Source organism: Zonotrichia leucophrys, chromosome 1 (genome assembly GCF_028769735.1).
Source record: "Zonotrichia leucophrys gambelii isolate GWCS_2022_RI chromosome 1, RI_Zleu_2.0, whole genome shotgun sequence".
NCBI lineage: Eukaryota > Metazoa > Chordata > Aves > Passeriformes > Passerellidae > Zonotrichia > Zonotrichia leucophrys.
Window position 1 is genome coordinate 90981650 of NC_088169.1, and position 24176 is coordinate 91005825.

Consider the following 24176-nt stretch of genomic DNA (forward strand, 5'->3'; position numbering starts at 1 on the left):
GGAGAGCAGACTCCAGACATGCAGATGATGCCAAGTTCAGCTTCCTCTGCCAGTGAAAGTCCTCCAACACCAACCCCACAGACCCTGGGCTTTCAAATTCCTTCATACCTTCTTGTGCCACGGAACACACACTGGCATGCCAGACTGTGTCCCAGCCCTTGCTTTATTTTAGGTACTAGTAACCAGAAAATATAGTAAACTAAGCAATAAACAACCAAACAAACAATAAACAACCAAAAAAGAAGCATGTGTCAGGGCCACAGGGTCACCACAGGGAGCATGGAGGAGACCAGCCCTTCCCACTGGTCCCCAGTGTAGTGGGGACATGTTCTATTCATTCCAAAAGGTAGTGTCATCAAGTAGCACAAACACGAGCCAGTCTATGCCATCTAGCTTAGAGTCCAGGGCTTTCCCTGATACTATCCATGCAGGATGTACAGGCAAAACCAAGGTGTCTACCTGAATTATAAAGGTGGTCCATAGGCTTTACACAGCTATAAATATCCTCCTGGAAACCAAACATGCCATGAATTATGTGAAATATATTCACAATAGTTAAAAACACAGTAGGGGAAGCAGTCACTGCCACCCTGTTAACATTCCCTTCAAAGAGAATGATGAAGGGTGATATCCCTATGAATTTTGGTTCTTAACCTCATTTTGTAGGTCAACAAGTGGACTAATCTTTCAGGTAAAATTGTGAACTGGGAGCTCTATGCAGTCATAATCCCTAAAATCATAGCTGGATTTGTATAGTCAAGGTCATAAGGCTTCTACCTTGCAGTCTCACAGTCTGTTCTGTAGCTATCTGGGGAGATTTATCGTACTTATTCCCAAAGACTTTTTCCTTTTTTTTTTGCATTCAAAACAGGAACATACCCAAAGAGTCACATTCCCATCAGTCTAACAAGGGGACAATCATTTTGAAGAGACTCTCCAGAATACAGCTGCTGCTGCAGCACCTGCGTGAGGGCCATGTGGAATTGAGGCTTAGGATCTTGCTTCTTGGCTTCTCTCCCTGCAAAAGGCTCCTTACTCTTTTCCTTTGCCTGTCTACACTTAACACATTAATGGCATACTTGCTGTATACTGAAGCTGAGAGCTGATCCTCCCAGTTAACAAAAGGAGATGACCCAGTCACCCTCTGACTCAGAGTACAGTTTACAGTTCTCTAACCCTAACATAGAACATCTTCTGATGACGTCTCTCTGGTCTCCTTGCTGGGAATTTTCTCAACGCGCCAGGCAGTGGTATCAACCTCTCTCATGACCAAGCCAACCATGGCCAGATGGCCCAGGCCCACCACATCAGCTGCACCCTATGCAGAGCTGAGCTCCACATGCCCAAACAGTGTGAAAACAAACTCATTGGTCCTGCAGGCTGTGTGCCTCACAAACTGAGGGCACCTAAAGGTGAGATGCCATTATATTCAAATGACAGTCCTTTCTCCACACATTCAAAGGGAGTGTCTTACCTAATTTAAGGCAAAACTTTCTTATACTACTGATAGAGAAGACACAGAAAGAAATAAAGAAGATAATAAATAGGCTGCCAGAGGCCCGATTTACGCACCCCAAAATTAATGAATCATTCCAATTAAATTATTTGCCCTAAATTAAAACTTATCAAAAAAATCCAATTCTCGTTTCATTAACGAGGACCTCCCTAATAATATTTTTTTTTTCCTCCACAGATTTTTTTTAAAGGTAACCTTCCTGGAATGGGGAAAAAAAAGGCATTTGTCATCTGTTTTTCTGTTTGAGAAGCACCAAAAGTTTGATTTTTTAAGAGCTGTTCCTCATTCTTATATGTTTCCACATAATAAAGACATTCCTAGAAGGTGTTATGAAAGACTGATGATGCACAAGATCATGCAATCAAATAGTCAATGTAAGGGAAATCTGATACATGAATATGGAGGGAAATTTAAAAGCAGCATTGTTGAAGCCCCAGTAGCCTCTGGCTTTTGATATCAGAACTGAGAAAGCTCACAACCCTCATTTGGGGATTTCCAAAGGCCTTTTCAGGAAAAGGAGGCAGACAAATGATGGCACTCCCAATGCATTTTTGGGAAACAATGGGATCTTTCAGACTTGCACACACCACTAGGACTTCTCAAGCAGAGCTTGGCTCCTGCTACCAGAGCGCTGTTCACTGATGGTCTGAGCCTGGTAGAAATCCAGGACTGCTAGCAAGAGTGGCCATGTGCTTGTGCACCCTGAGACTGCTAACACCAACCTTTGTTCCCTTCCCAGGAACAACCATTTACTTACTATTTTCTGCTGGAGATTAACAGTTTTAACTTAATATTTGGTTTTGTTTTTTTTTAAAGCACAATTTCCAAAGCTGCGGTTGGGTTTTGAGAAAGTGCTGTCTGTCTGAATAATCTGTAAATGGAAGCCACATGTCTAAGTATCTGTTTCCTTTTTGTCTATTTTGTTGTATGCACATTTGGCAAGTTATTTTTCCCCTCTAACTATCACATCTTGGGCTTTGTTAAATGAAACTGCTATTCTGTTATTTTCTTGGTGTTTTTCTTATTCCCAAGCAGCCAACTACTGACATTTTAGCAGCTATACAGGAAATGTGATATTAAGTAATTATTTTCTCAGAGTATTTCTTCACTTTCGGGTGAGTAAGGAGCTGGTACTGGGGTAGCAATTTCAATGTTTCTTAAGATAAAAACAAGAGCTGGAGCTCTTAAAAAACCATCAAAATCCAAACCCTGAAAACCTATTACCTAATATGATTTATCATTCGCTGTTTTTGTGGAAAGCAGTGGGAGGCTTATCCTACAAGGCACAGCCTGCACACACACTGAAAGGACAGACCACAGATCCGTTCAGGAGTGATGAGAGCCAGCACTGGATAGAGATAAATGGTAGGAGAACACAGTTACCGTGGGTCAGCTGGGGTCAAGCTGCACCATGCAGACACAAGGATGTGCTACTAGGCACAGCACAGAGACACCATGCACACTTGCTTTTCCACACTCTCATTTTAGAAACACCATCTCCTTATTCCCTTCCCCAAACTGATGGTTTCCGTATTTCCATAATTAATTCATATTAAAGAATAAAATTGAAAGCTTTTAAGGTAGGAAAGTAATGCACCTCTTTCTATAAGACTTGATGTTGGTTTTGAACTGCTGGCTCAATTCAGGTTTATTTTACAATCTGTTTCTAGCCAATTCCAATTTCAAATGAAATCTTGGCTCCAATGGAGCAAAATTCCCTTTAATTTCAGTGGAATTTAGATTTTGATCCAGGTTCTCATCCACTAACAAATAGCTATGATGACTGTAGACGGTAACAAAGCAGCCAAAACCAAAGAACATGAGCTGGTAGACCCTAGGAATCTGGAATTTCTTCCCATGTGGAGTTTTGAGCATGGCAGATTTGCAGCATTGACTCAACTGGAACAGAAGAAATTAGTAAAACAGGCAAAAGGAACACACTGTTCCACGACTGCTGGAATTGCAAGGCCTGGGTTACCACAGCTGCGTGCCCTAAGTCCTGTTGCCTCCTACCTTCAGACCTCTTGACTGGTTTAAGTCAGGGGGGCACCTGTAGACAGTAAAGCTACAGAAAAGGTTTGATCTGAGTCAGAGAAATGTGGAATATGATTAACCTTAGCTATCACCCACATTGCAAGTAAAGAGACAAACTGACCCTAAAGTTTCTAATGGAGAATAGCTATATATCTGTTCTCATTATTTTGTGTTAGAAATCCAAAGCTTCAGATCAGATCTTTTGAGAATTTTTTTTTAAAAAGATTTTTGCTAATTTTCAAGCTACTAAGCAGTTACAGTAATGCCATGTAAAATGCCATGTAAAATGAATAAGATATTTATTCCTGATAATACCAACAGTTTCTTTCTTTTCTGCAAAGAAATCTCAAGACGATGTGGCAAAAAAAATATTATTCACTCCCTACTGATAAGACACTGGACATCATGAAGAGAACAAGGCAAGGGGAACCTGACATAGGACATCCAAGGGGACATACCTTGTGGCTCAATTAGGTCAAATTTCAAGGCTCACAAGTCAATGCAACTCCTGTGCTACCACAGCCCTTTTTTTTAAGCAGTAGGAGCAGGAAGACACTGCTTAAAATGGATTGATATGTGCACTCTCACAGCTAATAGTTATTTGTGCTCTCTCCAGGGTTAGCAGACTTGGTGGTGGGACTAAGTTCTTGCTGTGTTAGGAGCTGAGAGAAAAATATTGTCCCTTCTCCCCTGTCTTACAGTCCAAGCTAAGACTTGGGACGGCAGACTGAGCCCATCAGACTGAGAAATAACATGGCAAAACCTTTCAAAGCACTGTGTGCATCTAGAATCACCTGATCAGACAAAATCACACAGTATCAACTGATACCACTCTGAAGAGTCCACTCAAGCTAAATTGATTTATATCACTAAAGACTTGGATTATCGTATCAAGAGCCTTCCTCCCAGCCACAGGACAGTATTCCATGTATTTTGTCCTATACTTCTTTCTCCAAAATGAGTAAGCATTTTTTTAAGTATTCCGTTTTTGTCTCCTGCCTGCACCTGCAAAACCAGCACCAAAATATTTCCAGAAAAACCTCCTGATTTATGCACTAAGAAGTGCTAAGCTCCAGCCAGTATAACAGAGCCAAGGCCTAAGCTGCATCATATCGTTCCAACCATGCCTGGAGATAAGAAACAGAAGTTAAGAGGCATCAGGACACCATGGGGATGCAATAAAATGCTAGATGGGGAGGGAAAGGAAGTTCTTTGGTAACTTATGAAACACCAGGTGCCTTTTCCTACACTTTATGAGTTTGCCAAAACAAAGGAGCACAGAAAACCTAGAAAAACTGCCACCAATATTATTGTCTGCCTGACATTCTAGAATTACTTTTCTAGTAGAAATGTATGGTCCATGGTAACAACAAAAGTGGTGCAGCAAGATCTCACGTGCTTCAGTTGCCCAAGACTATTGCTTGCTCTCTCAGCTTATTTTCCCCAGCAAACTGCTGTCACTTCCTTCCAAGTCTACTGGACTTCTTGCTTCCTGTTGCTCTAATAACATGAATTTATCTCCTCCCTTCAATCTTTTTTTTCTCCTCCCCCACCATTCCCAGTAAAATGATCCTTCTTCCTTCCTCCCAGAAAATTCATATTCCCATGTTATCTCATTATTCTTTGCAACAGCATGCCAAACACACTGTCAGTTTCCCATTGGCGCTATGTCCCGAAAAAGACAAAGTGGTCTGTGCTTGCTCTTACCTACTGCACGCTCTCTGGAATGAAAAATGCTACAGTGTTAGTGCTCAGAAAGATCCCTCCGATTTCTGGGCTCTGCGCCCACAAAGCAGGGAAGCCAACATTTCTCAGAGAACAGCATCTGACTCCAACATCCTTGCTGTCTAGCTAGCAAAGGAAAAATAGCTTCAGCTCTCTTCAAACTGCTCTGCTTCCAGCACTAGTCAAAGAGGTGGGAAGGCCAGGAATGCCACAAGAAGTTAGGCTCCCACCACAGATCTGCTGAGCCAAAGACCAGCTCCCTCCAGTCTCGCAGCAACCCACCACAAGCAATGACAGCCACCAATGCTGTATTCTGGCAGGAATAAACACCAGTGAGGATTGACAGAAAGAGGTGAGGAAAGGCTAAAAGCATGCGTGGCTCCAAAAGGACTGCTCTGACTGAGCTCCTGCCTAAAGCCAGGGGAGAAACAATGACATTTCCACTGGTCAATCTGTCTGATGAATTTTGGATGGCTACTTAAGGATGAACTGGATTGGGCCTGAGAAAAGTCTTGTCTCCTCACTTATGACAAAGGGAGTCCAAGAGAGCCCACAGCAACAGTAACATCTAAATTTGGTCAGAAGAACCTAATTCTGTATCAAGCGCTGAGATGGTGACTGTCAGAAATTACTTCCACTTGATAACTGACTTCAGGCTCCTAGAAAACATACTTTTGTGCCTTATATCAGTTCTGCTTAGAAATCTTTCTCACAATCCCAAAGTCCAAAGCATTACCTTTCCTTATTGCTATCCTCAGAGATGAGGACAAGGGCTGGGCATATAAGAGAACTACAGAGTTGCTTGGGTTTGAAAAGCCCTCTAATATTGTCGAGTTAAGCCAGCACTGCCAAGCCCACCACTAAACCATGAGCCTAAGTGCCACATCTACACATCTTTCAAATTCCTCCAGGGATGGTGGACAACACCCTCTCACATCAGCCCTAGACCCAGCTCTAACCAAGGGACTTGCTAGCAGTTTGTGCTGGGGAAGCCAGCCTGGCCCCAGCTGCCCGTCTGGGTAAAGGATCTCTCTGTGCTGTACCAGTCACCAGCACAAAGTCTAATTTCAGGAGAGTGGACTGAGAGGGTGAACAGCTAATCTACTCATAGAGTTAATAATAAACTCTCTATGGTTAAATCCCAGCAACAACAAATGCATCTTTATATCATGTTAAAACAATGACCAGTGGGTCTGAATCTTTGCAAGAAAGGAGCACTACAAAGGCAATTCATAATGGAGAATGGGTACACTCTGTACTTCTTTTCACACACTGATGCCTATCAGTTAGAAAGAAAACTGTAGGATTTGGCCTTAGCTGCAATGCACTTGACTTTGGGTTTGTGATTAGGGCTGGCCAGTAAACAAGCACTCCTCTTTCTGAACACTTGCTGCTGACATTTCCAAATTTGTTTTTGTTTTGCCAAAATGACAAAGCCCTTAACAATTTTTTTTTCATTATATGCGCATTAAATGAAGGGACAGCCCACAATCTGTACAATCAATAACTGGGGATCACAAGCCATTATTGAGTCTGCAGGAATCCCAAGTTGTGAGTGAAAATGTGAATGTGCAGCTCTTCATACCTCAGCTGAGTATGGTTAGGTATTAAATGGGCTGTGGTAATGCTATACCTTTTTGCCTTCATAATTTTGACCAAAAAAGAACCTCAGACCTGTAAAACCCTCCTGATTAAATTTTAATCAAATTCAAAAACAATGGAATGTTTTTGTTTCACTGAAAAGTTACAACTACTGCCATTCACAATGATGCCTATACATAAAGGTTCTGGACAGGAACAATTTGCTTCCTCTCAGTAGAGTTACTTCTCCAGATTGACTTGGATAGACCTAGGTCTTTAATGCAGAAATTTTTAAACCCCCTGCATGCCAAGATCTCTGTGCCCTTGCACCTGTCATCCTGATGAGACAAGTAAGGACCATAGGAATTTCTCCACTGTTATCTAATACCTGAGAAGGGCTAGAGGATATTATGCTAAAGAACAAGAACTCAAGGTAATGCTGGGAAAGGGGCAGCCTCTGTGTCCCTGTTACGACTCAATTCTCCTGGAACAAGTCACTCAGCATACTGGAACAAATGATTAAACATCCCATTTATAAGCATCGAGAGGATAATAACGGAGTAAAGGGAAAAAAAAAAGCAATGTACTTTTGGCAAACACATATCATGCCACCCAGGCCTCATTTCCCCTTTTTTGTATGATAGCTGGCATAAGAGATAATGCAGAAGCAATATGTGTGATTATGTGATATATCTTGACTTCAGAAGACCTGACAGTCTTCAACAAGCTAAGAGAACACGGTGGATGTTAAATCTCGATCAGGATGCTTCAAAGAGCTGCAATCAACAGATTGCTCTCCACCAGGGATAGGTTTAGTGGGCTGCTGCCACAGTCTGCTTTTGCGTCCTGATCTCTTCAATACTTTAATTAACACCTTCATGATGGAACAGAAACAAGGCACCTGACTTTTATTGATGACATTACATTGGGGGCAGTTGCAAGTGCTTTGGAGCCCAGGATGATAAGGAAACCGAAATGGTCTCCATGGAGAGACCAACCAGATGACATCCAACAGCAGAGAGCACAAAGCAGTATTCTCAGGAAGGAGGGAAAACAATTAATGTTCAAATACAAAAGTGAAGAATGAGCTGCAGACCAGTAAGAGAGGATTATAAAGGCAGAAATACTAAATTAGTGAAAGCAGTGAGGCACTCATATAAAAAAGGTAAATCTCATTTCATTCTGGGGTTAGGTAAGGGAAGTGTGATATGCAAAACATGGCTGATACTTGTATCTGCATGATTGAATCCTGAACTGGAACTCCTGTTTTGGTTTTGGACAGTACATTCAAAGAAAACATGCAGACAAATCAAAGAGTAGTGAAATATATACGCCACAGGAGTTGAAAAAATATGACCTCTGGAAAGCAGTGAGCCTATTAAGCTGCACTAGAGATCTCTGAGACACAGAAATTTAGGGGTTTCAGGTGGATAAAAGGTAGTTTTTAGGAAGAGGAGAAATAACCACTATGTGTCTTGGAAGGCCCAGAAATAATTGTCAGCAAAATCAATTTGGATCATATGTTAATAAAAGCTTTCCAAATGCAAGGAGAGTGAAATAATGGACATGCACCAGCTATGCAGGCACATCTTCAAAAAATACATGTATGGGGCAGCAACTGTAGAGCTGATCTTTTCTCACTGCATGGGGAAGGACCAGACCATCCCTTGCAGGTCCTTTCAAGTGTTTACTCTTTTGATCACATACCAGCAAAAACAACTGGGGTAGTAAACAGACAGCTTTGCAACTGGCCATTATACCCAAATTGAAGCAGCCCAAAATGCTGTGAGTGAGGTGGTGGCTCAGGGTAGTCTCTTGGTGCATTCACCCCAGTGGAGAGAGCACCTGGTAGCAAATGAGCTGGGCAGAGACAACCACCTCCAGTCTAGAGGACTGCAAGTAGTGCTGCCCACCTGGCTCAAAAAGATGGCAGAGATGGCCACAGCTGTATGAATGAGTATTTTGGCAGTGAATGCCTACTTCTACTAGCAGAGAAGCTTTATATTTACTAGCTTTATTTTTCAAAAGATGGAAAGACTTATGAGGAGCACTTTTTCTACTTTTGGCTCCATGAAGTTCTGATTTTTTTTTTGAAGTGTCATTTCATTATGCCCCTTTTAGACCTCTGCAATATGCCCAGTTGAGAAGGATCTTCAATCCCAGTTGAGAGGGATCTCATCCATGGACCTACACACTTAAGAGAGGAAAGGAATAGACCAAGTAGGGTGTTTTTACAGAAATTGTTGCTGACAAAGTAAAACTGGTTCTTCCCATATGAATACTAAAGGACTTGGGCATATACATTAAAGAGGTGATGTCCCTTTTTCTGGATATACTTCTGCAGCTCTGTCCAGCAGAGTTCACCAAGCAGAGCTCACCTCAGGGAAAGCTGATTTTCTCAAGGCTGGAAAGGACCTGGTCCTAGAATGCAACTCCATTAGACTGCAGTGATCTAAGCACAGAAAACATTCAGGATACCAGTGAAGCCTGCCTACTTCAGCTGCCATTGTGGACATGGATTGGTCTCCAGTTTTAAGAGCTCCAACAGCACTCTAGGATCTGCCTACCCACTTATGAGTCTCTGATACAGCTATCCCATTTGTGTCTAGGGGTAAGAGAAGTTGTGCTCCCACAGGGGCTAGAGAGATGAGGGAGTTGAACCGGGAGAGATTAAGGATTTGTCTTTGGTAGGGGGATGCAGAAATATCTGTGGCAACACTGAGTGAGAGGAATAGGAAGCCTGGCATGGCCCTAAACCAACCTATTGTCTCCAGGGCAGGAGCAGCTGTCATTGCAGCATCTTTCACTGGCAAATCCAGGCATCAACCATGTACTCAAAGGTAGCAATGAGTCTCTGATCCTGGTTTGTTTTTGTTTCCCTGAGCTTGTTCAAAGGAGACCATCATTCCAGAAATTCTCCTCCCAGATTGCCAGGCAGTCCAGTTGACTACTCTGTCATTTAATGTTTTAGGAGTTGTATTTTCTTTTATTTATTTATTTTTACATTTGGGATGCTCAGAGCTTCAAATAGCCTATGTTTTGAAATGTATGAATACAAAAACAAAAGAAGCAAATAAACTACATAAAAGAAATAAAACTAAATAGTTTAGTATGACTCAATATCCAAACTCCTTTAATTAGCACTAGTAGCAGACTATTTCTCAGGCAAACAACCTGCAAATCTTGGAAAAATAACAATCAATATAAGAAAATATTACTCTGAGACTACAGGGATTATTTTCTAACATACATTATTTGTACTGAATTAGTTTTATTAGTTAAGATTATTTCTAAAACATGTTTAAAATGAGACTAACTCTTCCAAACTGGAAAGGATTTTGTATTTATATTTTCCTTCACTTTTTTTTCCAGATTAAATTTAGTTTAAAAAAATTAAAGCTATGAGTTTTACCTAATTACAGGATTATACAGTAAGCACAATATCACAATGAGTCTTTTATTGAATCTGTGCAGGTGTTAGAACAAAGATTACCCACAGATACCTTATTTACAATTTAGGAGTGTCAAAACCTAAATTTTCTTATTCTCAGAAAGGTGGCAGTAGTTCAGAGCCATATACCCACGTATTTAACTGAAAGCTAAGCTAGAGAACTCAATTTTGCTGCTTAGGCCCATATCTAATAGGCACAAATAAAATTAATAATACATATGCACGGCTCTAGAATTCATTTGTCCCTATATTTTTCTTGACAGGTAAATGGAAATTGTGTGCTGTGAGATTTCACCAGTAATAAACCACCTACAGAAGGCTGGCTCTGCTCTGCTGTAGTGAGCAGAGAGGCAGGGTACACCTCCAGGGCTGAGGAATGCATCTCATGCAGCAAGCACTCAGCCAGGCCGGGAGAGCCGCTCTGTGTGCGGGCATGGGCCACTCTTTGTGCTGCTGGGGGAGGATTCTGGGCAAGAAAAGCAACCAGGAGCCTTCTGGCTCACTACACCTGTGTGTAAAGCATCACCTCTGACTACACGTCCAGACTTCGTCACCTTGCAGATAAACACTTAGGATGCTACTCAGCCCCCCAGTTTGCCAAGTAGTACTAGCAAGAGGAAAAGTCCTTTCCTGCATGCACCTACAATCAGAGCTATTCAAAAACTTGTTGGGGGAAATGAACTCTGCAGCCTTATGGGTTACTACACAAATCAGAAGAAATAACAAATTCCTGGCTGAAGGAAAATATAGAAATTGAACATATCTGTAATATGTATCAAACACACTCATAAATATTCTACCAACTAAGCTGCTCCATACAGATTTTAGATAAATAGGCAGATAGACAAAATGGCATGAAGATTTAAAGCAAAACTAAACAAAACTGGGAAAACTCACTTGTTTTGTGTTCTGGTCTGGACAGGATGGAACAAGAATAAACTCATTAATGACCTTAACAATAACTGGTGAACTCTTTAATTTCTTTACTCTCTCTTATGCCATAAATTCAGGCAGACAGATAATACTGGTATGCCAAATTTCCTGTTCCTTATAACACACACAGGAGAAGGGTAGCTAAAAAAGGAAAGGGCAACATAAGGTACATAGCAGGTCCCTTAGGTACCAGGTTTCACACATGCCTAGTGATGGTGCACCCGGCAAAGCAATGACCCAGCTTGGAAAAACTCACAGGAAAATTAATTCCTTAGCCTGGCAAAAGGCTGACTATGGAAGGCCAAAAACCACAGCACAGTAGCTTGTTGACACAAGAAAAAAGAAAGGAAACCTGAGGAAGGAGGAGGCGAAGAAACCAGAGGGCTCTCTGTAAAGAGATAAGGCACAATGCTCTGAAAAGTGTCACTATAAACAAATGCTTTCCCATCAGTGCCAAACAACCAGAGCCAGAAGCCAGGTTTGCATCATATTAGAATATGGCTTGGCATCACTGGTGTCCCCTGCTCTGTCACCACTTTTAAAAGGACAAACTGACAGCAGAGTAAAACCATGCTATGCCACAGTGGAAGGGAAAAGTCTAGCTGGCTCCTGAGTAAAAATAAATGACGTACAGGCTACTGACTCTTGAGTTTCTCTTGGAAAAATACAGCTCCCTCCTCTCACTGTGTCTATTGCTTTTTGCTCTCCTATCAGGCACATTGCTTACCTTGCACAATCAAGTAAACCTGGGAAGTCTTGGGATGATGCTGTGTTTGCACTGAACACGTGTAGGACCCCTCATCATAGACATCCACTTTCTGGATCCGCAGGCTGTATTCCAGGGGGTTTCTCTTCTCCAGCTCTACTCGAGGGTCCAGGGACCACTTGTCCTCTCCAGCAAAAATGATGCCAGAACGATTTAACCAGGCCACCTTGGAGCTTCTGTCTTCTACATAACACCTGCAGAGGATGAGACAGGTAAGGGGGAGATTAGCAACCCTCTCCATCACCTCCCTTTTGTTCCTCTTCTTTACTGGTTTGCTGAGAAACTTCACACCACACTCCTGCCCTGCCAGTAAACCATAGAATCTTCTCATCATTATTGTCCCATGGAAAAGTAGTTAACAATTTAATTCTGTTGAAGAGTTTCAGGAATCTTTGGTTCATAAATCCCATGGGATTTGGGGCAGACATGTCTCTTGTTCTCTCTTCCTTTTGCCTGTGGCCTACATACCAAAAATTAATTTGGAAGCCACAAGAGATCTTGATCACCAAATGCCTTCCAACCTTGCCAGTGCGAAAGGCTGGAAGTAGCTCTTCCCATGCTTCTCCTTCACCTTCAAAAAGTTGACTATACAATAGATAAACCCCTAGACCCCTTCCAGCCTGGAGGGCAAAGGTTCAGGGTTCCAGCTTTGTCAGCTCAGGGCACAGCTCCTCCATCCCTCAGTTTCAGCAGCACTAGTGGAAGAAACTATAGAGTATCTCCCATCTACATCCTTCTGACAAAAAAAAAAAAAAAAAAAAAAGTGGTATTATTTCATTGTTCAAACATCACCCTTCTAACACATACACACACACTTGCTGATGCACATCTGCTTGTTTGTGCAGGCAAGTGCAGATTTCAGGCTGAAAATGAGAGGCTGTGGGGGTGTCACTGTCATCCCTGTGACACACGCAGAATCTTCTGTGAACATCTCAGATGGACAGGAGAGGAGGAATGACAGGTAGGGGTGGCAAGCAGAGTAGCAGCAGGAGGGCCAGAAACTGCCAGGGCCCTGAGTGCCACCTCCCCAAGATAGAGGAAAAACCAACCCCATTGCAACTGTAACTTAACAAGTATTTAGTTTCTTGACAGAGAGCAGAGTAAGTGCTGTGAAGACAAATACATTTTTGGCAAAGACACCTGCTCTGTACCACTTCCCACCACCAGAAAGAGACCTGCACAGAAAAGATGAGGCGCTGCCACTGAGGAGACACGTCTTGCTCACTCTCAGCTGTGTCTCATTCAAGAGGACCAGGGCTGAAGAAGACAGGCAGACATAACTCCTCTTTCACCCTGGCAGCTGCACCCCCGAGCTGGGCTCAGACAGGCTGAGACCAGGTTTGCCCTGCTGCAGCTCACATCACATTAGCTCTGCAGATAAACAGGGAAGCTCGGTCTCCAGAGCTGTTGCTCCTTCACCTCTCAGAGCTCTGTCCACAGTGTCCCAGCATCCAAATAACCCAGTACCTCTTGCCACTGCTATTACAGAATCACAGAATAGGTAAAGTTGGAAGGGACCACAGTGAGGTTGCATGGTCAAACCTCCCTGCTCAAGCAGGGTCTTCCTAGATCACATTGCACAGGATTGTGCCCTCTTCGCTATTTATGCATGTGTTGTATTTGAAGGAAGAAAGAAAGAGGATAATGATTATTGCTTCAAGATAAGACAAATATTTGACAGTAGCCTTTCATACAGCCTTTTAGCATGGGTCAGACATTTTCCAAGTTCCTTTATTTGAATGCATTTCATTCAAGGCTGCTGCAGCTGCCTTCCCTTGTGATGTGACCCCACCATTATGGCCGGCACCTCACACCCACTCCCTTTTGGCAAGCCCATGGATGCTGTCCAAGCTGTTCTGGGGTTACTTGTGGGCAGGAGGAAAGCCAAGCTGCGTGGGCATCCATGGGAGCCATGCCATGCTGCTGGCCAAGCTGTAAGCAGCTCTGTCTGATCTGACAAACACTTGCTTTAGAGAGCAGCCCAATAGATTCTTGTCTTTTACTGACAATGTCCAGACAAGGAAGGGGAGTGAAAATTTGGCCCTCAGGCCAGAGCCCACCCTCCTGGCCAGGCAGGCACTTGCCCCCAAGATGAACTCTCAGGTGTGATCTGAGTTGTTTTCAAAAAGCTACTCTTTGTCAAAAAGAAGGATGCAGGGGAACCTGTGAGCAGTCACTTACGGGTAGAAACCAGCACCACTACGATGAGGCATTGCTCCAGTTCCATTGGCCACTCCAGGCAGTAATCACCAGTGATGGGAGGTGAAAGCCATGACCCACGGAGCATAGTGTGCTCCAGGGCTGAGGGCAGTGGCCCTGTAGGAACACCCAGACTGCCTCCAGAGCTGACTGCCTTAGGGTCAAGAGCGCTCCTGCAAATGCAGGAGTTGTAGCAGCACCAAGAATCAGGGGTCAGGTATTTTGGTAGTGAAAAGCTAAGCAGATTAACAGTGGAAACTGAAGTCAGTGGGAGATGAAGTTTCTTAGTCCCCCTGAACAGCTATCAGTGCTGCTGGACTCCAGCAGATCCATGGCACCCCACCATCTCCACCAGGCTGCTTTCCCATCCCCACCAGGCTACAGTGAGCACTCAGCAGCTCTGCCCCGTCGCTGATCATTATAACTCTCTGGGGTAGCAAATATGCCCCTGTGTGGTGTCTTGTCAGCGACAGTTCAGTGGTGTGGTCAGCACAAAGCCTTGTGCTTTTGCTCCTGTGGCTAGGCTTCACCAGAGACCCTCCCTCCTCTCCCTGGAAGAGAAAATGTGTCATAACCTGTCTTACATGCATCCGGGTCAGCCCTAGGACAGTGGTCAATAGCTACAGTCAGGCAACCTTGCAACTGGCCCTGAAACAAGTTAGCAGGTGCTACCAAAATAAGGAAAAAATATAGGACAAAGAAAAGAGGAAAATGGGAGGAGTGAGTGAAATGGATTTGAGCCCTCTATTCACCATACCTGTTCCTCTCAAGCTGTCAGGGAAAATCAATGTACAAATGTGGAAATTCCAAGTCCTGGCATGCTCTGAACATGCATTCACGTGGATGATGCATCTCAGTATGTCTGTCTGCACACAGACACCCCCCCTCTTAGTCTGCCAGAGATGCCACCCAGCTGAATGGATCATGCTTTAATAAGGATTTATGGTGATGATTTTCACAGTGTAATAAGTGCTAATTCAATACTAATAGAATATTAAATGGCATGTTAACTGACATTTTAACTGCAAAGGAATAGGAGCATGGCATCAGCCAGATATCAATGGACTCTTATCGTTCACTAATAATCAATAATCAAGTTCACAGAGACAGTCAAACGCTTTTCATTAGACTTATTGGAACCATTACCATCAGCCTCAGTGAAAGCTAATAAACAGTTTGTGATCCATGCATTATTCTTTTCCTTATGGTTGCAGGTTTGATTTCTTGACATCTCTGATGTGGCTAACGAGAGGACCAGTGAATGGTGATAGGCATGACTTGCATGATCACTGTAAGAACCTGGGAACTGTTGATCATGCACCATTTCAAACCAGAGACACGGAAGGACAAAAGAAAGATCTTGCTGCCATGCCCCATTAGTCCTCCTTGATTCCTTGTAAACAAACACAGCCAAGTTTGGCACCTGAAGTTTTTTAGAAACAGCTGGATGTGGGGAAGGAAACCCAGGTCATCCTTGCACTCCTCCCCACATGCAAATGCAGACAATGGGGCTGAGCTGTGCTACAGGAGGGAGGGGATGGGGCAATGCTTTTCTGCAAGAGAATGATTTTGAACCTTGAGCAGGAACCACTGCCTTGGATGGGATAGAGGGCTGCCCACCATCATTCCTGGTCCCTGTATTTCATGACGGGCTGGGACACCTGGCAGCATGCAGGCAGGGGGAGGGCAGGAGCAAGTCCTGCTGCTTGTCCTCCCTCCTCCATCACCTGCTGGTCTAACATGCAGCGCGGGGCCAAAGCAGCGCTCCTGCAAACCTGCCCCTGTAAGCTCCGAGGAACGCTCCCCATCTGGCAAGAGATGCATTTTCCCCCCTTCTTCAAAGTATTTGGGCTTGTTCCTATTGATGGGTGAGAGACAGAGTGAAGAAAAGGAGCGTGAGGCTTGGGCACCCACATCTCCTCTCCCGGCGACGCGAGCCCGGAGGTTTCAGCGCCCGTTCTGCCTCACTCGGGCCCCGGCGCTTGTAGCACCCGAGACTCCCGCTCCTCCTGCGGCGGCGGCAGCGCCGCTCCGCGCATTGATTTCCCAGCGTGTTGCTGTAACACTCATCGCAGTTTATGTTGTGCCTGTCACTCCAGCAGCTCTCGGCCCTAAGCTTTCCGCCCTCTGTCTCGCCCGGCGAACAGACTGCTGAGAGGCGGCGTTTGCCTGGGAAGGCCCAGCGCGGCTCCCCCGGGCCGCCGGCAGCCGCTGCCGGGCTGGGCCGCACGGGCTGAGCGGGGTGCGGCAGAGCCGGGATCTCAGCAAGGGCCTTCCCATTCTGCCCCAGAGAAAGCAGAGCAGCAGCTACGGCCGAGGCTGCGGAGATGGACGGGGGTATTTCATCCCTTCGGGAAGGGATGCATGATATTTACGGCCTGGAGTGATGAAAAGGCAAGAAAGAAGCCCTTCAGGGCCTGGTGAAGCTGCTGTTTAAATGATGGCTTTAACATGGAAATTTTACAGCATTATCAATGATGTATTGGGTTGCACTGAAACTGGGATAATTATTTGGGGTTTTTTAATTGCTGTTGTAATTCCAATTTTTTTTTTTAATTTTTTTTATAGCAGACCAAACCCACAATTCTCTGCCAGAACCCCACTAGTGAGAAGAAGCAAGCTGCTAGGATTAATGAAATATGCTGCACTGCTTTGCCAGCAAGCCACAGCTCTTACCTCATTTTGGGGAAAAATAAATAAATAGTGAGTTTATGGACTGCATTTTCTGCCCTCTTTCTCCAAAGCATGTTGGAGTGACAGCTCTGTGCTGCAATTCCTACACTCCTCTTTAATCATCTTTTCTCCGTTAACCCTTTGATCATCTCTTCTGTAAGACAATCTCTGTGCATCAGGCCAAAACTCAGCAGCCTGCTGCACACACAATTAAGCTCCCAAACCCCACCCCACTGCACTCACTGAGGGACATGCTGCCCTTTTGCCAGAGGATGCCAGCCACAACCCACCCTGCATCAGATCTCCTGCCTTCGCCTCAGCTCTGTGATGAGCCTGCTGTAATCTTCTCACTTCACACACACTCTTACAAGATCCAGCTAACAACTTCCCCCGCTGCCCTCTACCCCCAGCAGCAAAATGGCAAGAGGGAAAAGAGGGAGGGATCAAACACGGCTCATTCGGCTCAAAACAACGTCAGCTCCTGGCTGCCAGCTCCAAATATGCAAGACAAATTCTCTGTTGTGTTGCAAAATATGATCCTGGAAAGCTAATGCAGTGGTTAAACACAGCCTTGCTCCCAGCCTGGGGAAGAAAGTTCAAGAGCAAATCATGCTCATGCTGTTTCATCTTGTCTCCTCAAGCTCTTCAGTCCTTCCCTGCCTGGCAAGCAAGGACTCGGACACAGCCATGGTCAGCCAGGGCGGCAGCGAGGGTCCAGCTTCTCCTCTATGCCCTGGCAGGGGTATGGGCAGCAAGGGCTAGGGACAGACCACAGCCATGCCAGCCCTGACCTCCCAGGCAGGCTTTTCAGGAAGAGTCCAGCCAGGCTCCACAATGGCACTGCAGTGCTGGATCCTGCCAGCATCTCAAGAGCAATGCAGCGCTGCCGCTGCAGTCCCCACCAGAGGAGTACAGTGGCAGAGCACAGAGGAGCATAGAATCTGGAGGAGCAATATGGGAACTGTTGGCCCTGGGTGGTTCCCACTGGTCTAGATCAGGCCCCCTCAGCAGGAGATGCTGCAGAAGACACCCACAGCTGAATCTATCTCCCCTCTGCGAAGGCAAGGCCCCTTAAGTGGATGGCACTTTTCATGGGAGATCATATCAACTGAGCATCTGAAACCTCCTTTCAGCCAAGCACCAAAAGTCTCATTTTGCTGAATTTGAATGCACATGGGCATCAGTTGTTGCTCAAAATTCTCCTCCCTACTGCCACTGCTGCTCTCTTTCCCCAGCTTAGTACAGCTGCTGCTCCTCTCCTTATGTGCCATGATACACAGCAGGGTCACTGTTTGAGAGTGAAAGCTGTGCCACAGCAGGATGGATTTCCAAAATGTGGCATAAATAGCTCCTGAGTAACCACTGCCAGCGTGACAACACAGGCCCTCGGAGGGATTTAGAAAACTACTGCTTAAACCCAGTCCTGTGCTGGAAAACTGGCAGGAGGGGGAAACTGCTGCATCTGTTCAGCCCATGCCTTCTCTCAGCTGTATTATGCTGTGACCTTGGTCGTCACACCTGTCTGCAGCTCCCTGGGTATTTCAGCACTCAGGTGACAATTTTTGGCCATCCACCTATTGGGAGGGCGCATGGCTGATAGGATGCCTGCACTTCTGTTCATCCTCTTTAGTAAATTGCCACTTTAGGAGTGTGAGGCTACGATGGGCTTACCAGGTCATGAGGCCCCAACCTCTGCCGGCACAGCCAGCTGCACTTTATCATCTTTTTCAGAGATGTACCTCATTCCTACTTTAGCCTAGTGTGTTTGATGGGGGAATATCCTCCCCCTGCTTTGCAGGTCAGACTGCTCAAAGTCTTTCTGTTCTGCTGATTAAAACCTTTTTTTTTTCTAACTCTAAGTGTAGATTTATTCATACCTGGCTTATATCCATTTCCTCTCATGCCAACACCATCTTTTAGCTTAAAGAGCTGTTCTCTCTCCTGGGTGTTTATCTTTCACTGTGTTCAGAGAGAGCAATCATATTCCCTCTCAGCCTTCATTTTGCTGGATTCAACAAGCCAAACTCTCCTGGTTTCTTCTTGTATGATAGACCCTCCATTGCCCTAAACATCCCAGTAGCCCCTCTCAGCACCTGCTCTAGCCTGAATTCCTCTTTCGTGACCAGCATTTGTACCCAGTTTTCTAGAAGAGGAGTCCCCAGTGCCTTGTACAGAAACATTTCTGACTGACTGTCTCTCCCATCAACTCTTTCTAATGAAATAAAAAAAGAATTGCAACCAGAAAATATGAGCATCAGTGCAGAACTGCTCATGTGCTGTAAACATCCTTGTCTCTCGGTCTATGTGGTACACATGGAAAATGAAACCCAAGGGAATTTACAAAAAAAACACTGGCCTAAAAAGACAGCTAGCTGCCCTTGCTCACACTAGCAGACACACAGCTGGTCTCACATGGGTTTTATTTTTGTTAAAACGACTGTTTAAGAGTAGAGGTTCCTGTTTGTGTAGAGAAAAAAACCAAACTCACAACAGAAATCAAGCCCAAAATACGGCGATTTTTATGCCAGTACTCTCAAAGGGTGGATGTAACTGTATCAGAGTAAGAGAACTTATACTGGCATGATTTATTGCTCTTCCCATCTGTTGGGGATCGGCATACCTGCATAAACAACTTCAGTCCACATCCACTCCAGCAGAGGCACCTTCTTAAAAATATCAATATGAGCTGCTATGAGCTGCTGTGAGCTTAACTCCATCCCAGCCATATCTCAGCACAGTTTAAGATTTCAAAATACAGAAAAACCTCAGAGCGAGACCTACCACTACAGTACCATCTCTTCTTGTAATCAACCATACCCAGGAAATGCCTCCATTTCTTTACAGCATAGTCAGAGTCAGGAAATTCTTGGACAGGTCTTTGCCCATTCTAAGACATGTTTCTAGAATGACTGACTCCAGTCCCAGGCCTCCCTGCCAGAGGAGACTTGCTCCCTACGTGTGCTCAGGGGGACGAACTGCTCTCTGGCTGACGCTTGCAGAAATGCCAAATGCTATGACAGCTTGCGTCAGGGTCTTGCACTGAAATCAGTCAGGAGGTTCAGGCTGCTGAGGAAACAGACCCTGAGCTCTCTCTTCCCCTTTTGGGTTAGCTGAGGACTTGCCACTCTTCCTTTTCGGTCCAGCCAGAAACCTGGCTCTGCTCTTGATCCAGAATCATTAGGCAATGCTCATCAGCTATTGATCACTTGGCCTTAGTGAAATAGCCACTAGGAATGTATGCCTTGCTCTGCTGCCCATAGCTTCCTGTAGCATCCCAGGGCTCCTGCACTATCAAAATGGCAGGGAATAGCAGAGCTGATGAAGAATGGCAATGGGGAACATTGCCCAATGATTTGCCTTTTTGTTGCTCTGCACTTACACTAAGGATCCTGTGCTTTTGTGATCACTAAGACACAGGCTGATATTTTAAAATATCTGGAGTCACTTAGGAACAGAAGTTCATCAAAAGACAATGATAATTAGTCCCTTATGTGAACTGGGTATTGGCTGTTATGCCAAATTTGTAAGTAAACTGGAAACTAAACTGCTGGCAAGCCTCTGCACCATTATGACTTTTTTCTGTTTTGGAGATACAAGAAAAATGAGAATAGGAGCACTAATAAGGCACCCATACAGACTATAAGTCCCTTTAGTTTCCTTCACAAGCTTTAGCTGTAGAAATCACCTGTTTCTTCTACCTGAACCCCCAGTGCCTTGTAGGTAACTTCTATGTGGTCACCACTAGGTAACTCCAGGAAAGCTAATCCATTTTTTTCCCTTGAATTTCTTCTAGTAAAAATTAATAATAACGAAAATGCCACAAAAAGAAGAAAATGAGTTTCAGAGATGTGATCTCCTTCTCTGACAGGAGGGGAGGGAGGGTTTCGCTGGGAAGTCCACGTGACTCTGTATCTGGTAATTATCCAGCCACAGAGGGAAACTGAAACGTTCTGTGCTGTCGCAGAGAATGACAGCACCTGGAGCTCCAGCACCCAGATAAAAAGCAGAGAGACAATCAGGCAGATGGAGAAAGGCAATGCTACATCATAGGCTGGCAAGCAGAGGGAAGAGAAAAAATGGGGAGAGGCAAAAGCTGGCAAGAAACAGTAAGGCAGCCAGCACAGCTACTGGGGAATGAGACTATGCCACAGATTAGCGATGCATGGGCACAAAGAAAGAAAGAGCATAAGCGCAGGTCAGGAGAGAGTAGGTGCACAAAAGGGACAGTGAAAACACAAGAGGGAATAGGAGAGTGATGCTAGAGGGAGCTTCAAAGCATTTTGTGTGGTCCAGGGTCGCTTCCTCTCACCCCAGTCACAGGCTAAAAATGCAGGAGGTATCACCACAGGCTGTCACAAAACAAGGGGGGAGGATTTGAAAATCAACATCTCACAGCTGAAGAGAGATGTGGCACTGTAAATAACACCTTCTAGCTTGTGGATTTCAGTGGTTTGCTCAGGGAAGGGGACTACAAAAATTAAGATCCAAAAAATTAAACCTGGAGCTTTGGAGCATCACCTCATGTATTTTGTATGGCAGAGAGGCAAGAGGGAGGTTCCCTCCCCGACTCTCCCTTTCACAGTTGCACACACCAAGACACATGTAAGCCTGCAAAACAGCCCACATGATTGCTGCCATGGCACCATGGCCTAGTTCCAAAAGCAAGGCACCTCAGGTGCCCTCCCACACAGCAACGTGACAGCGCCAGCTCTCGGGGCTCTCAGAAACAAGGGCTGTGCCCACAGGATGGGCAGCACCCTCCAGTGGGTCAGGAAGAGCTGATTGCCAGGTGGCAAGAAACCATACACCGCCTCTAGGAATGTTTCTGACATGAGAAAATATAGCAAAACAGACAATCAGGTCAAAGCCATCAGCTTGTCAGGGGCTAATGCTGGCCACCAGCCTCAACAGCTGTTGGGGTAAGTGACCAAAGTAGATCTGTAATGGCTGCGTATCTCTAAGGAGGCAAGAAAAGCTAAATGCTCAGATGTCCCCACCTGAACATTTGGGGAAGGAAATGGAAACAGCATCAAGGTCTGAGCCACTCAGTCACACAGCTGCACAGCAGCCAAGGTATTGAGCCATACAGTTCAGTGACCAACTCTCCCATGCCTAGACAGACATTTCAAAGAAAGGTAAAACACTTCCTAAAATGACAGTGTAAACTGCTGTCTACATAATTTCATAATCTTTTCTAGCCATAAAAACCTATAATTTTATCACCAAGCTAATGACAGAATGGCTTAGGTTGGAAGGGATGTTAAAGATCATCTAGTTCCATGCTCCTGCCATGAGCAGGGACAGCTGTTACCAGATAAGGGTGTAAAAGCCACATCAGCCTGGTTTTGAACACTGCCAGTCAGGGATGGGGCATGCACTGCTTCTATAGGTAACCTGTTCCAGTGTCTTGCTACCCTTAAAGTAAAGAATTTCTTCCTAATATGTAACCTAAATTTAGCCTCTGTGTAAATTAGCTTCCACTCTGAGTGACAGCTTGCAATCCACCTTGTAAGTTTGTACGCTGGCTTTCTTATCCCCAGGCATTTCTCAACCCCCTGCCCCTTTTTCTTTTTTTAAACTCATTAACATCTTCATCTTGGTGATACTTTCTGGCTGAGAATTTAATCAGTTAACCATTAACTGGTACAAGTCTGTGAAAGAATGTCAGATTTAAATGTTGTGTGAAACTGGCAGGTGTCTCCTGTGTTTTGTACTATATGAAAGAGCTTCTTCCAGTACCTGAGGAGCATGCTACCTGAGACATAGTAATGCACTTTCCATTGTCTGGATCCTAATGTTCATCTCGTCTCATACTGCCTCTTCTTCAGCAAGGGAAAGGGAATATTACATCTGAAGCATTAGTGCTTGTCCTGGGCAGGTGGGACAGGAGAATCCACACCAGAGAGAAATCAGTCTTGAAATCCTTTGGAGGCAGATCAGAGAGGGAATGGGAGCAACAGCAGGGAAAAGAAATCTTAACTTTTCCTTCTTTTCTGAGGTTATGAGAGTATCAGAGGTGTCCCAACTAAGCTATCATCCCCACTTCCAAGTGCTGCCCTCAGGTAGCCAGTAGCAGACTGTGAAGGGTGGTATTTCAAGAGGAATGAGAAACTGGGTGCATCCTGCCTGCTCACTTCCAGCTACTGCATTTCAATGAAGGACACCTTCTTGATGTGCAAACACTCTAGTTATTATTTGCAGCTGACCTTTTCCTTCTCCAGCTCCCGCTGCCGTGGCACTGCTGGTGGAGTTGGGGCTTGCAGAGATTGTGGAGACGATGTGTAGCAGAACATGTTTGATTCCCTGCCTGTGCCAGAGCTGTCATTAGTGCCACTGTGGATTGAGCTACACCCGTGCAAGCAACACTGGGAAATGTGAAGAAAAATGCCTAATGTAGACAAAGCCTTTGAGGAGCTTAACCCCTCTTCCCCTTTTCCATCTCTCTCCCACTTGAAAGCAGAGAACAGCTTCTGAGCTAGACACATGCTCTCATTTCCATATCTAAAGCCAGTCCCGAAATACCATCGTGAAATAATGCTCTCAGAGAGAAGACCACGACGCAGATTCCCTTTGAGAGACTCTGCTGCTTCTTTTTTTAATTCCATCCAAAAACAACAGCCACCAAATACCAAATGCACCTGGACTGGAGCAGTCAATATTAGGCACCTTGTTTTCGGATAGATATGGGGGAATTGGAGGGAATTCAGAGGCGAGCAACAACAAAATTCATCAAGGGCTGGAAAGGGATCAGCATCTAAGGGAAGCTTAAAAACATTAAATATGTATAACTTGACTAAGAGAGGACTTAAAAGCGACATGTTGACAAGCTATACCTCTTTGAAAGCTGAAAGTACCGAGGGAAGAGAGGAATTATTTAGCAAGATGCACAGGGGTCTACGAAGGAGTAACAGGTCAGAAAAAAAAGAGAAAGTAGTCTGTTCAAACTTGAAGAAAAACTTCTTGTCATCTACAAGTGCTAGTCTTGTAAAAAGTCTCCAAAGGAAAGCAAAGAAGTGCCTATTCTTTCAGATGTTTGGAAAAAAAAAAAGGGCTGTGGACCAAAGGATCAGCCTCACAGGGGCTGCAGGGAGAACAAACTACAGTGACCTGGTCTTACTACTTTTACCACCTACCTCAGAGTTCAGCAATATGTCAGGACAAGACAGATCCTCTTACATATTTCTTTCAGATGAAGTAATAGTTTTAGGCTTTTTCACTTCACACACAGTTAAATATTTCTTGCCAATACCTTAGTCCTCTATATATCCCACTAGAGTTACCTGGCAGAGGTTTGGATT

General features: G+C 44.7%; 1 protein-coding gene across 4 annotated transcripts in view; it reads right to left on the reverse strand.

Annotated features, from left to right (window-relative positions):
* The window catches only part of LSAMP (limbic system associated membrane protein), a 985865-nt gene that overhangs the window by 143341 nt on the left and 818348 nt on the right, over positions 1-24176 (reverse strand). For all 4 annotated transcript variants that reach the window (XM_064722153.1, XM_064722144.1, XM_064722162.1 and 1 more), the window contains one exon: positions 11968-12200. In XM_064722153.1, the coding sequence (XP_064578223.1) occupies positions 11968-12200 (233 nt within the window). The remainder of the gene's footprint in view (positions 1-11967; positions 12201-24176) is intronic.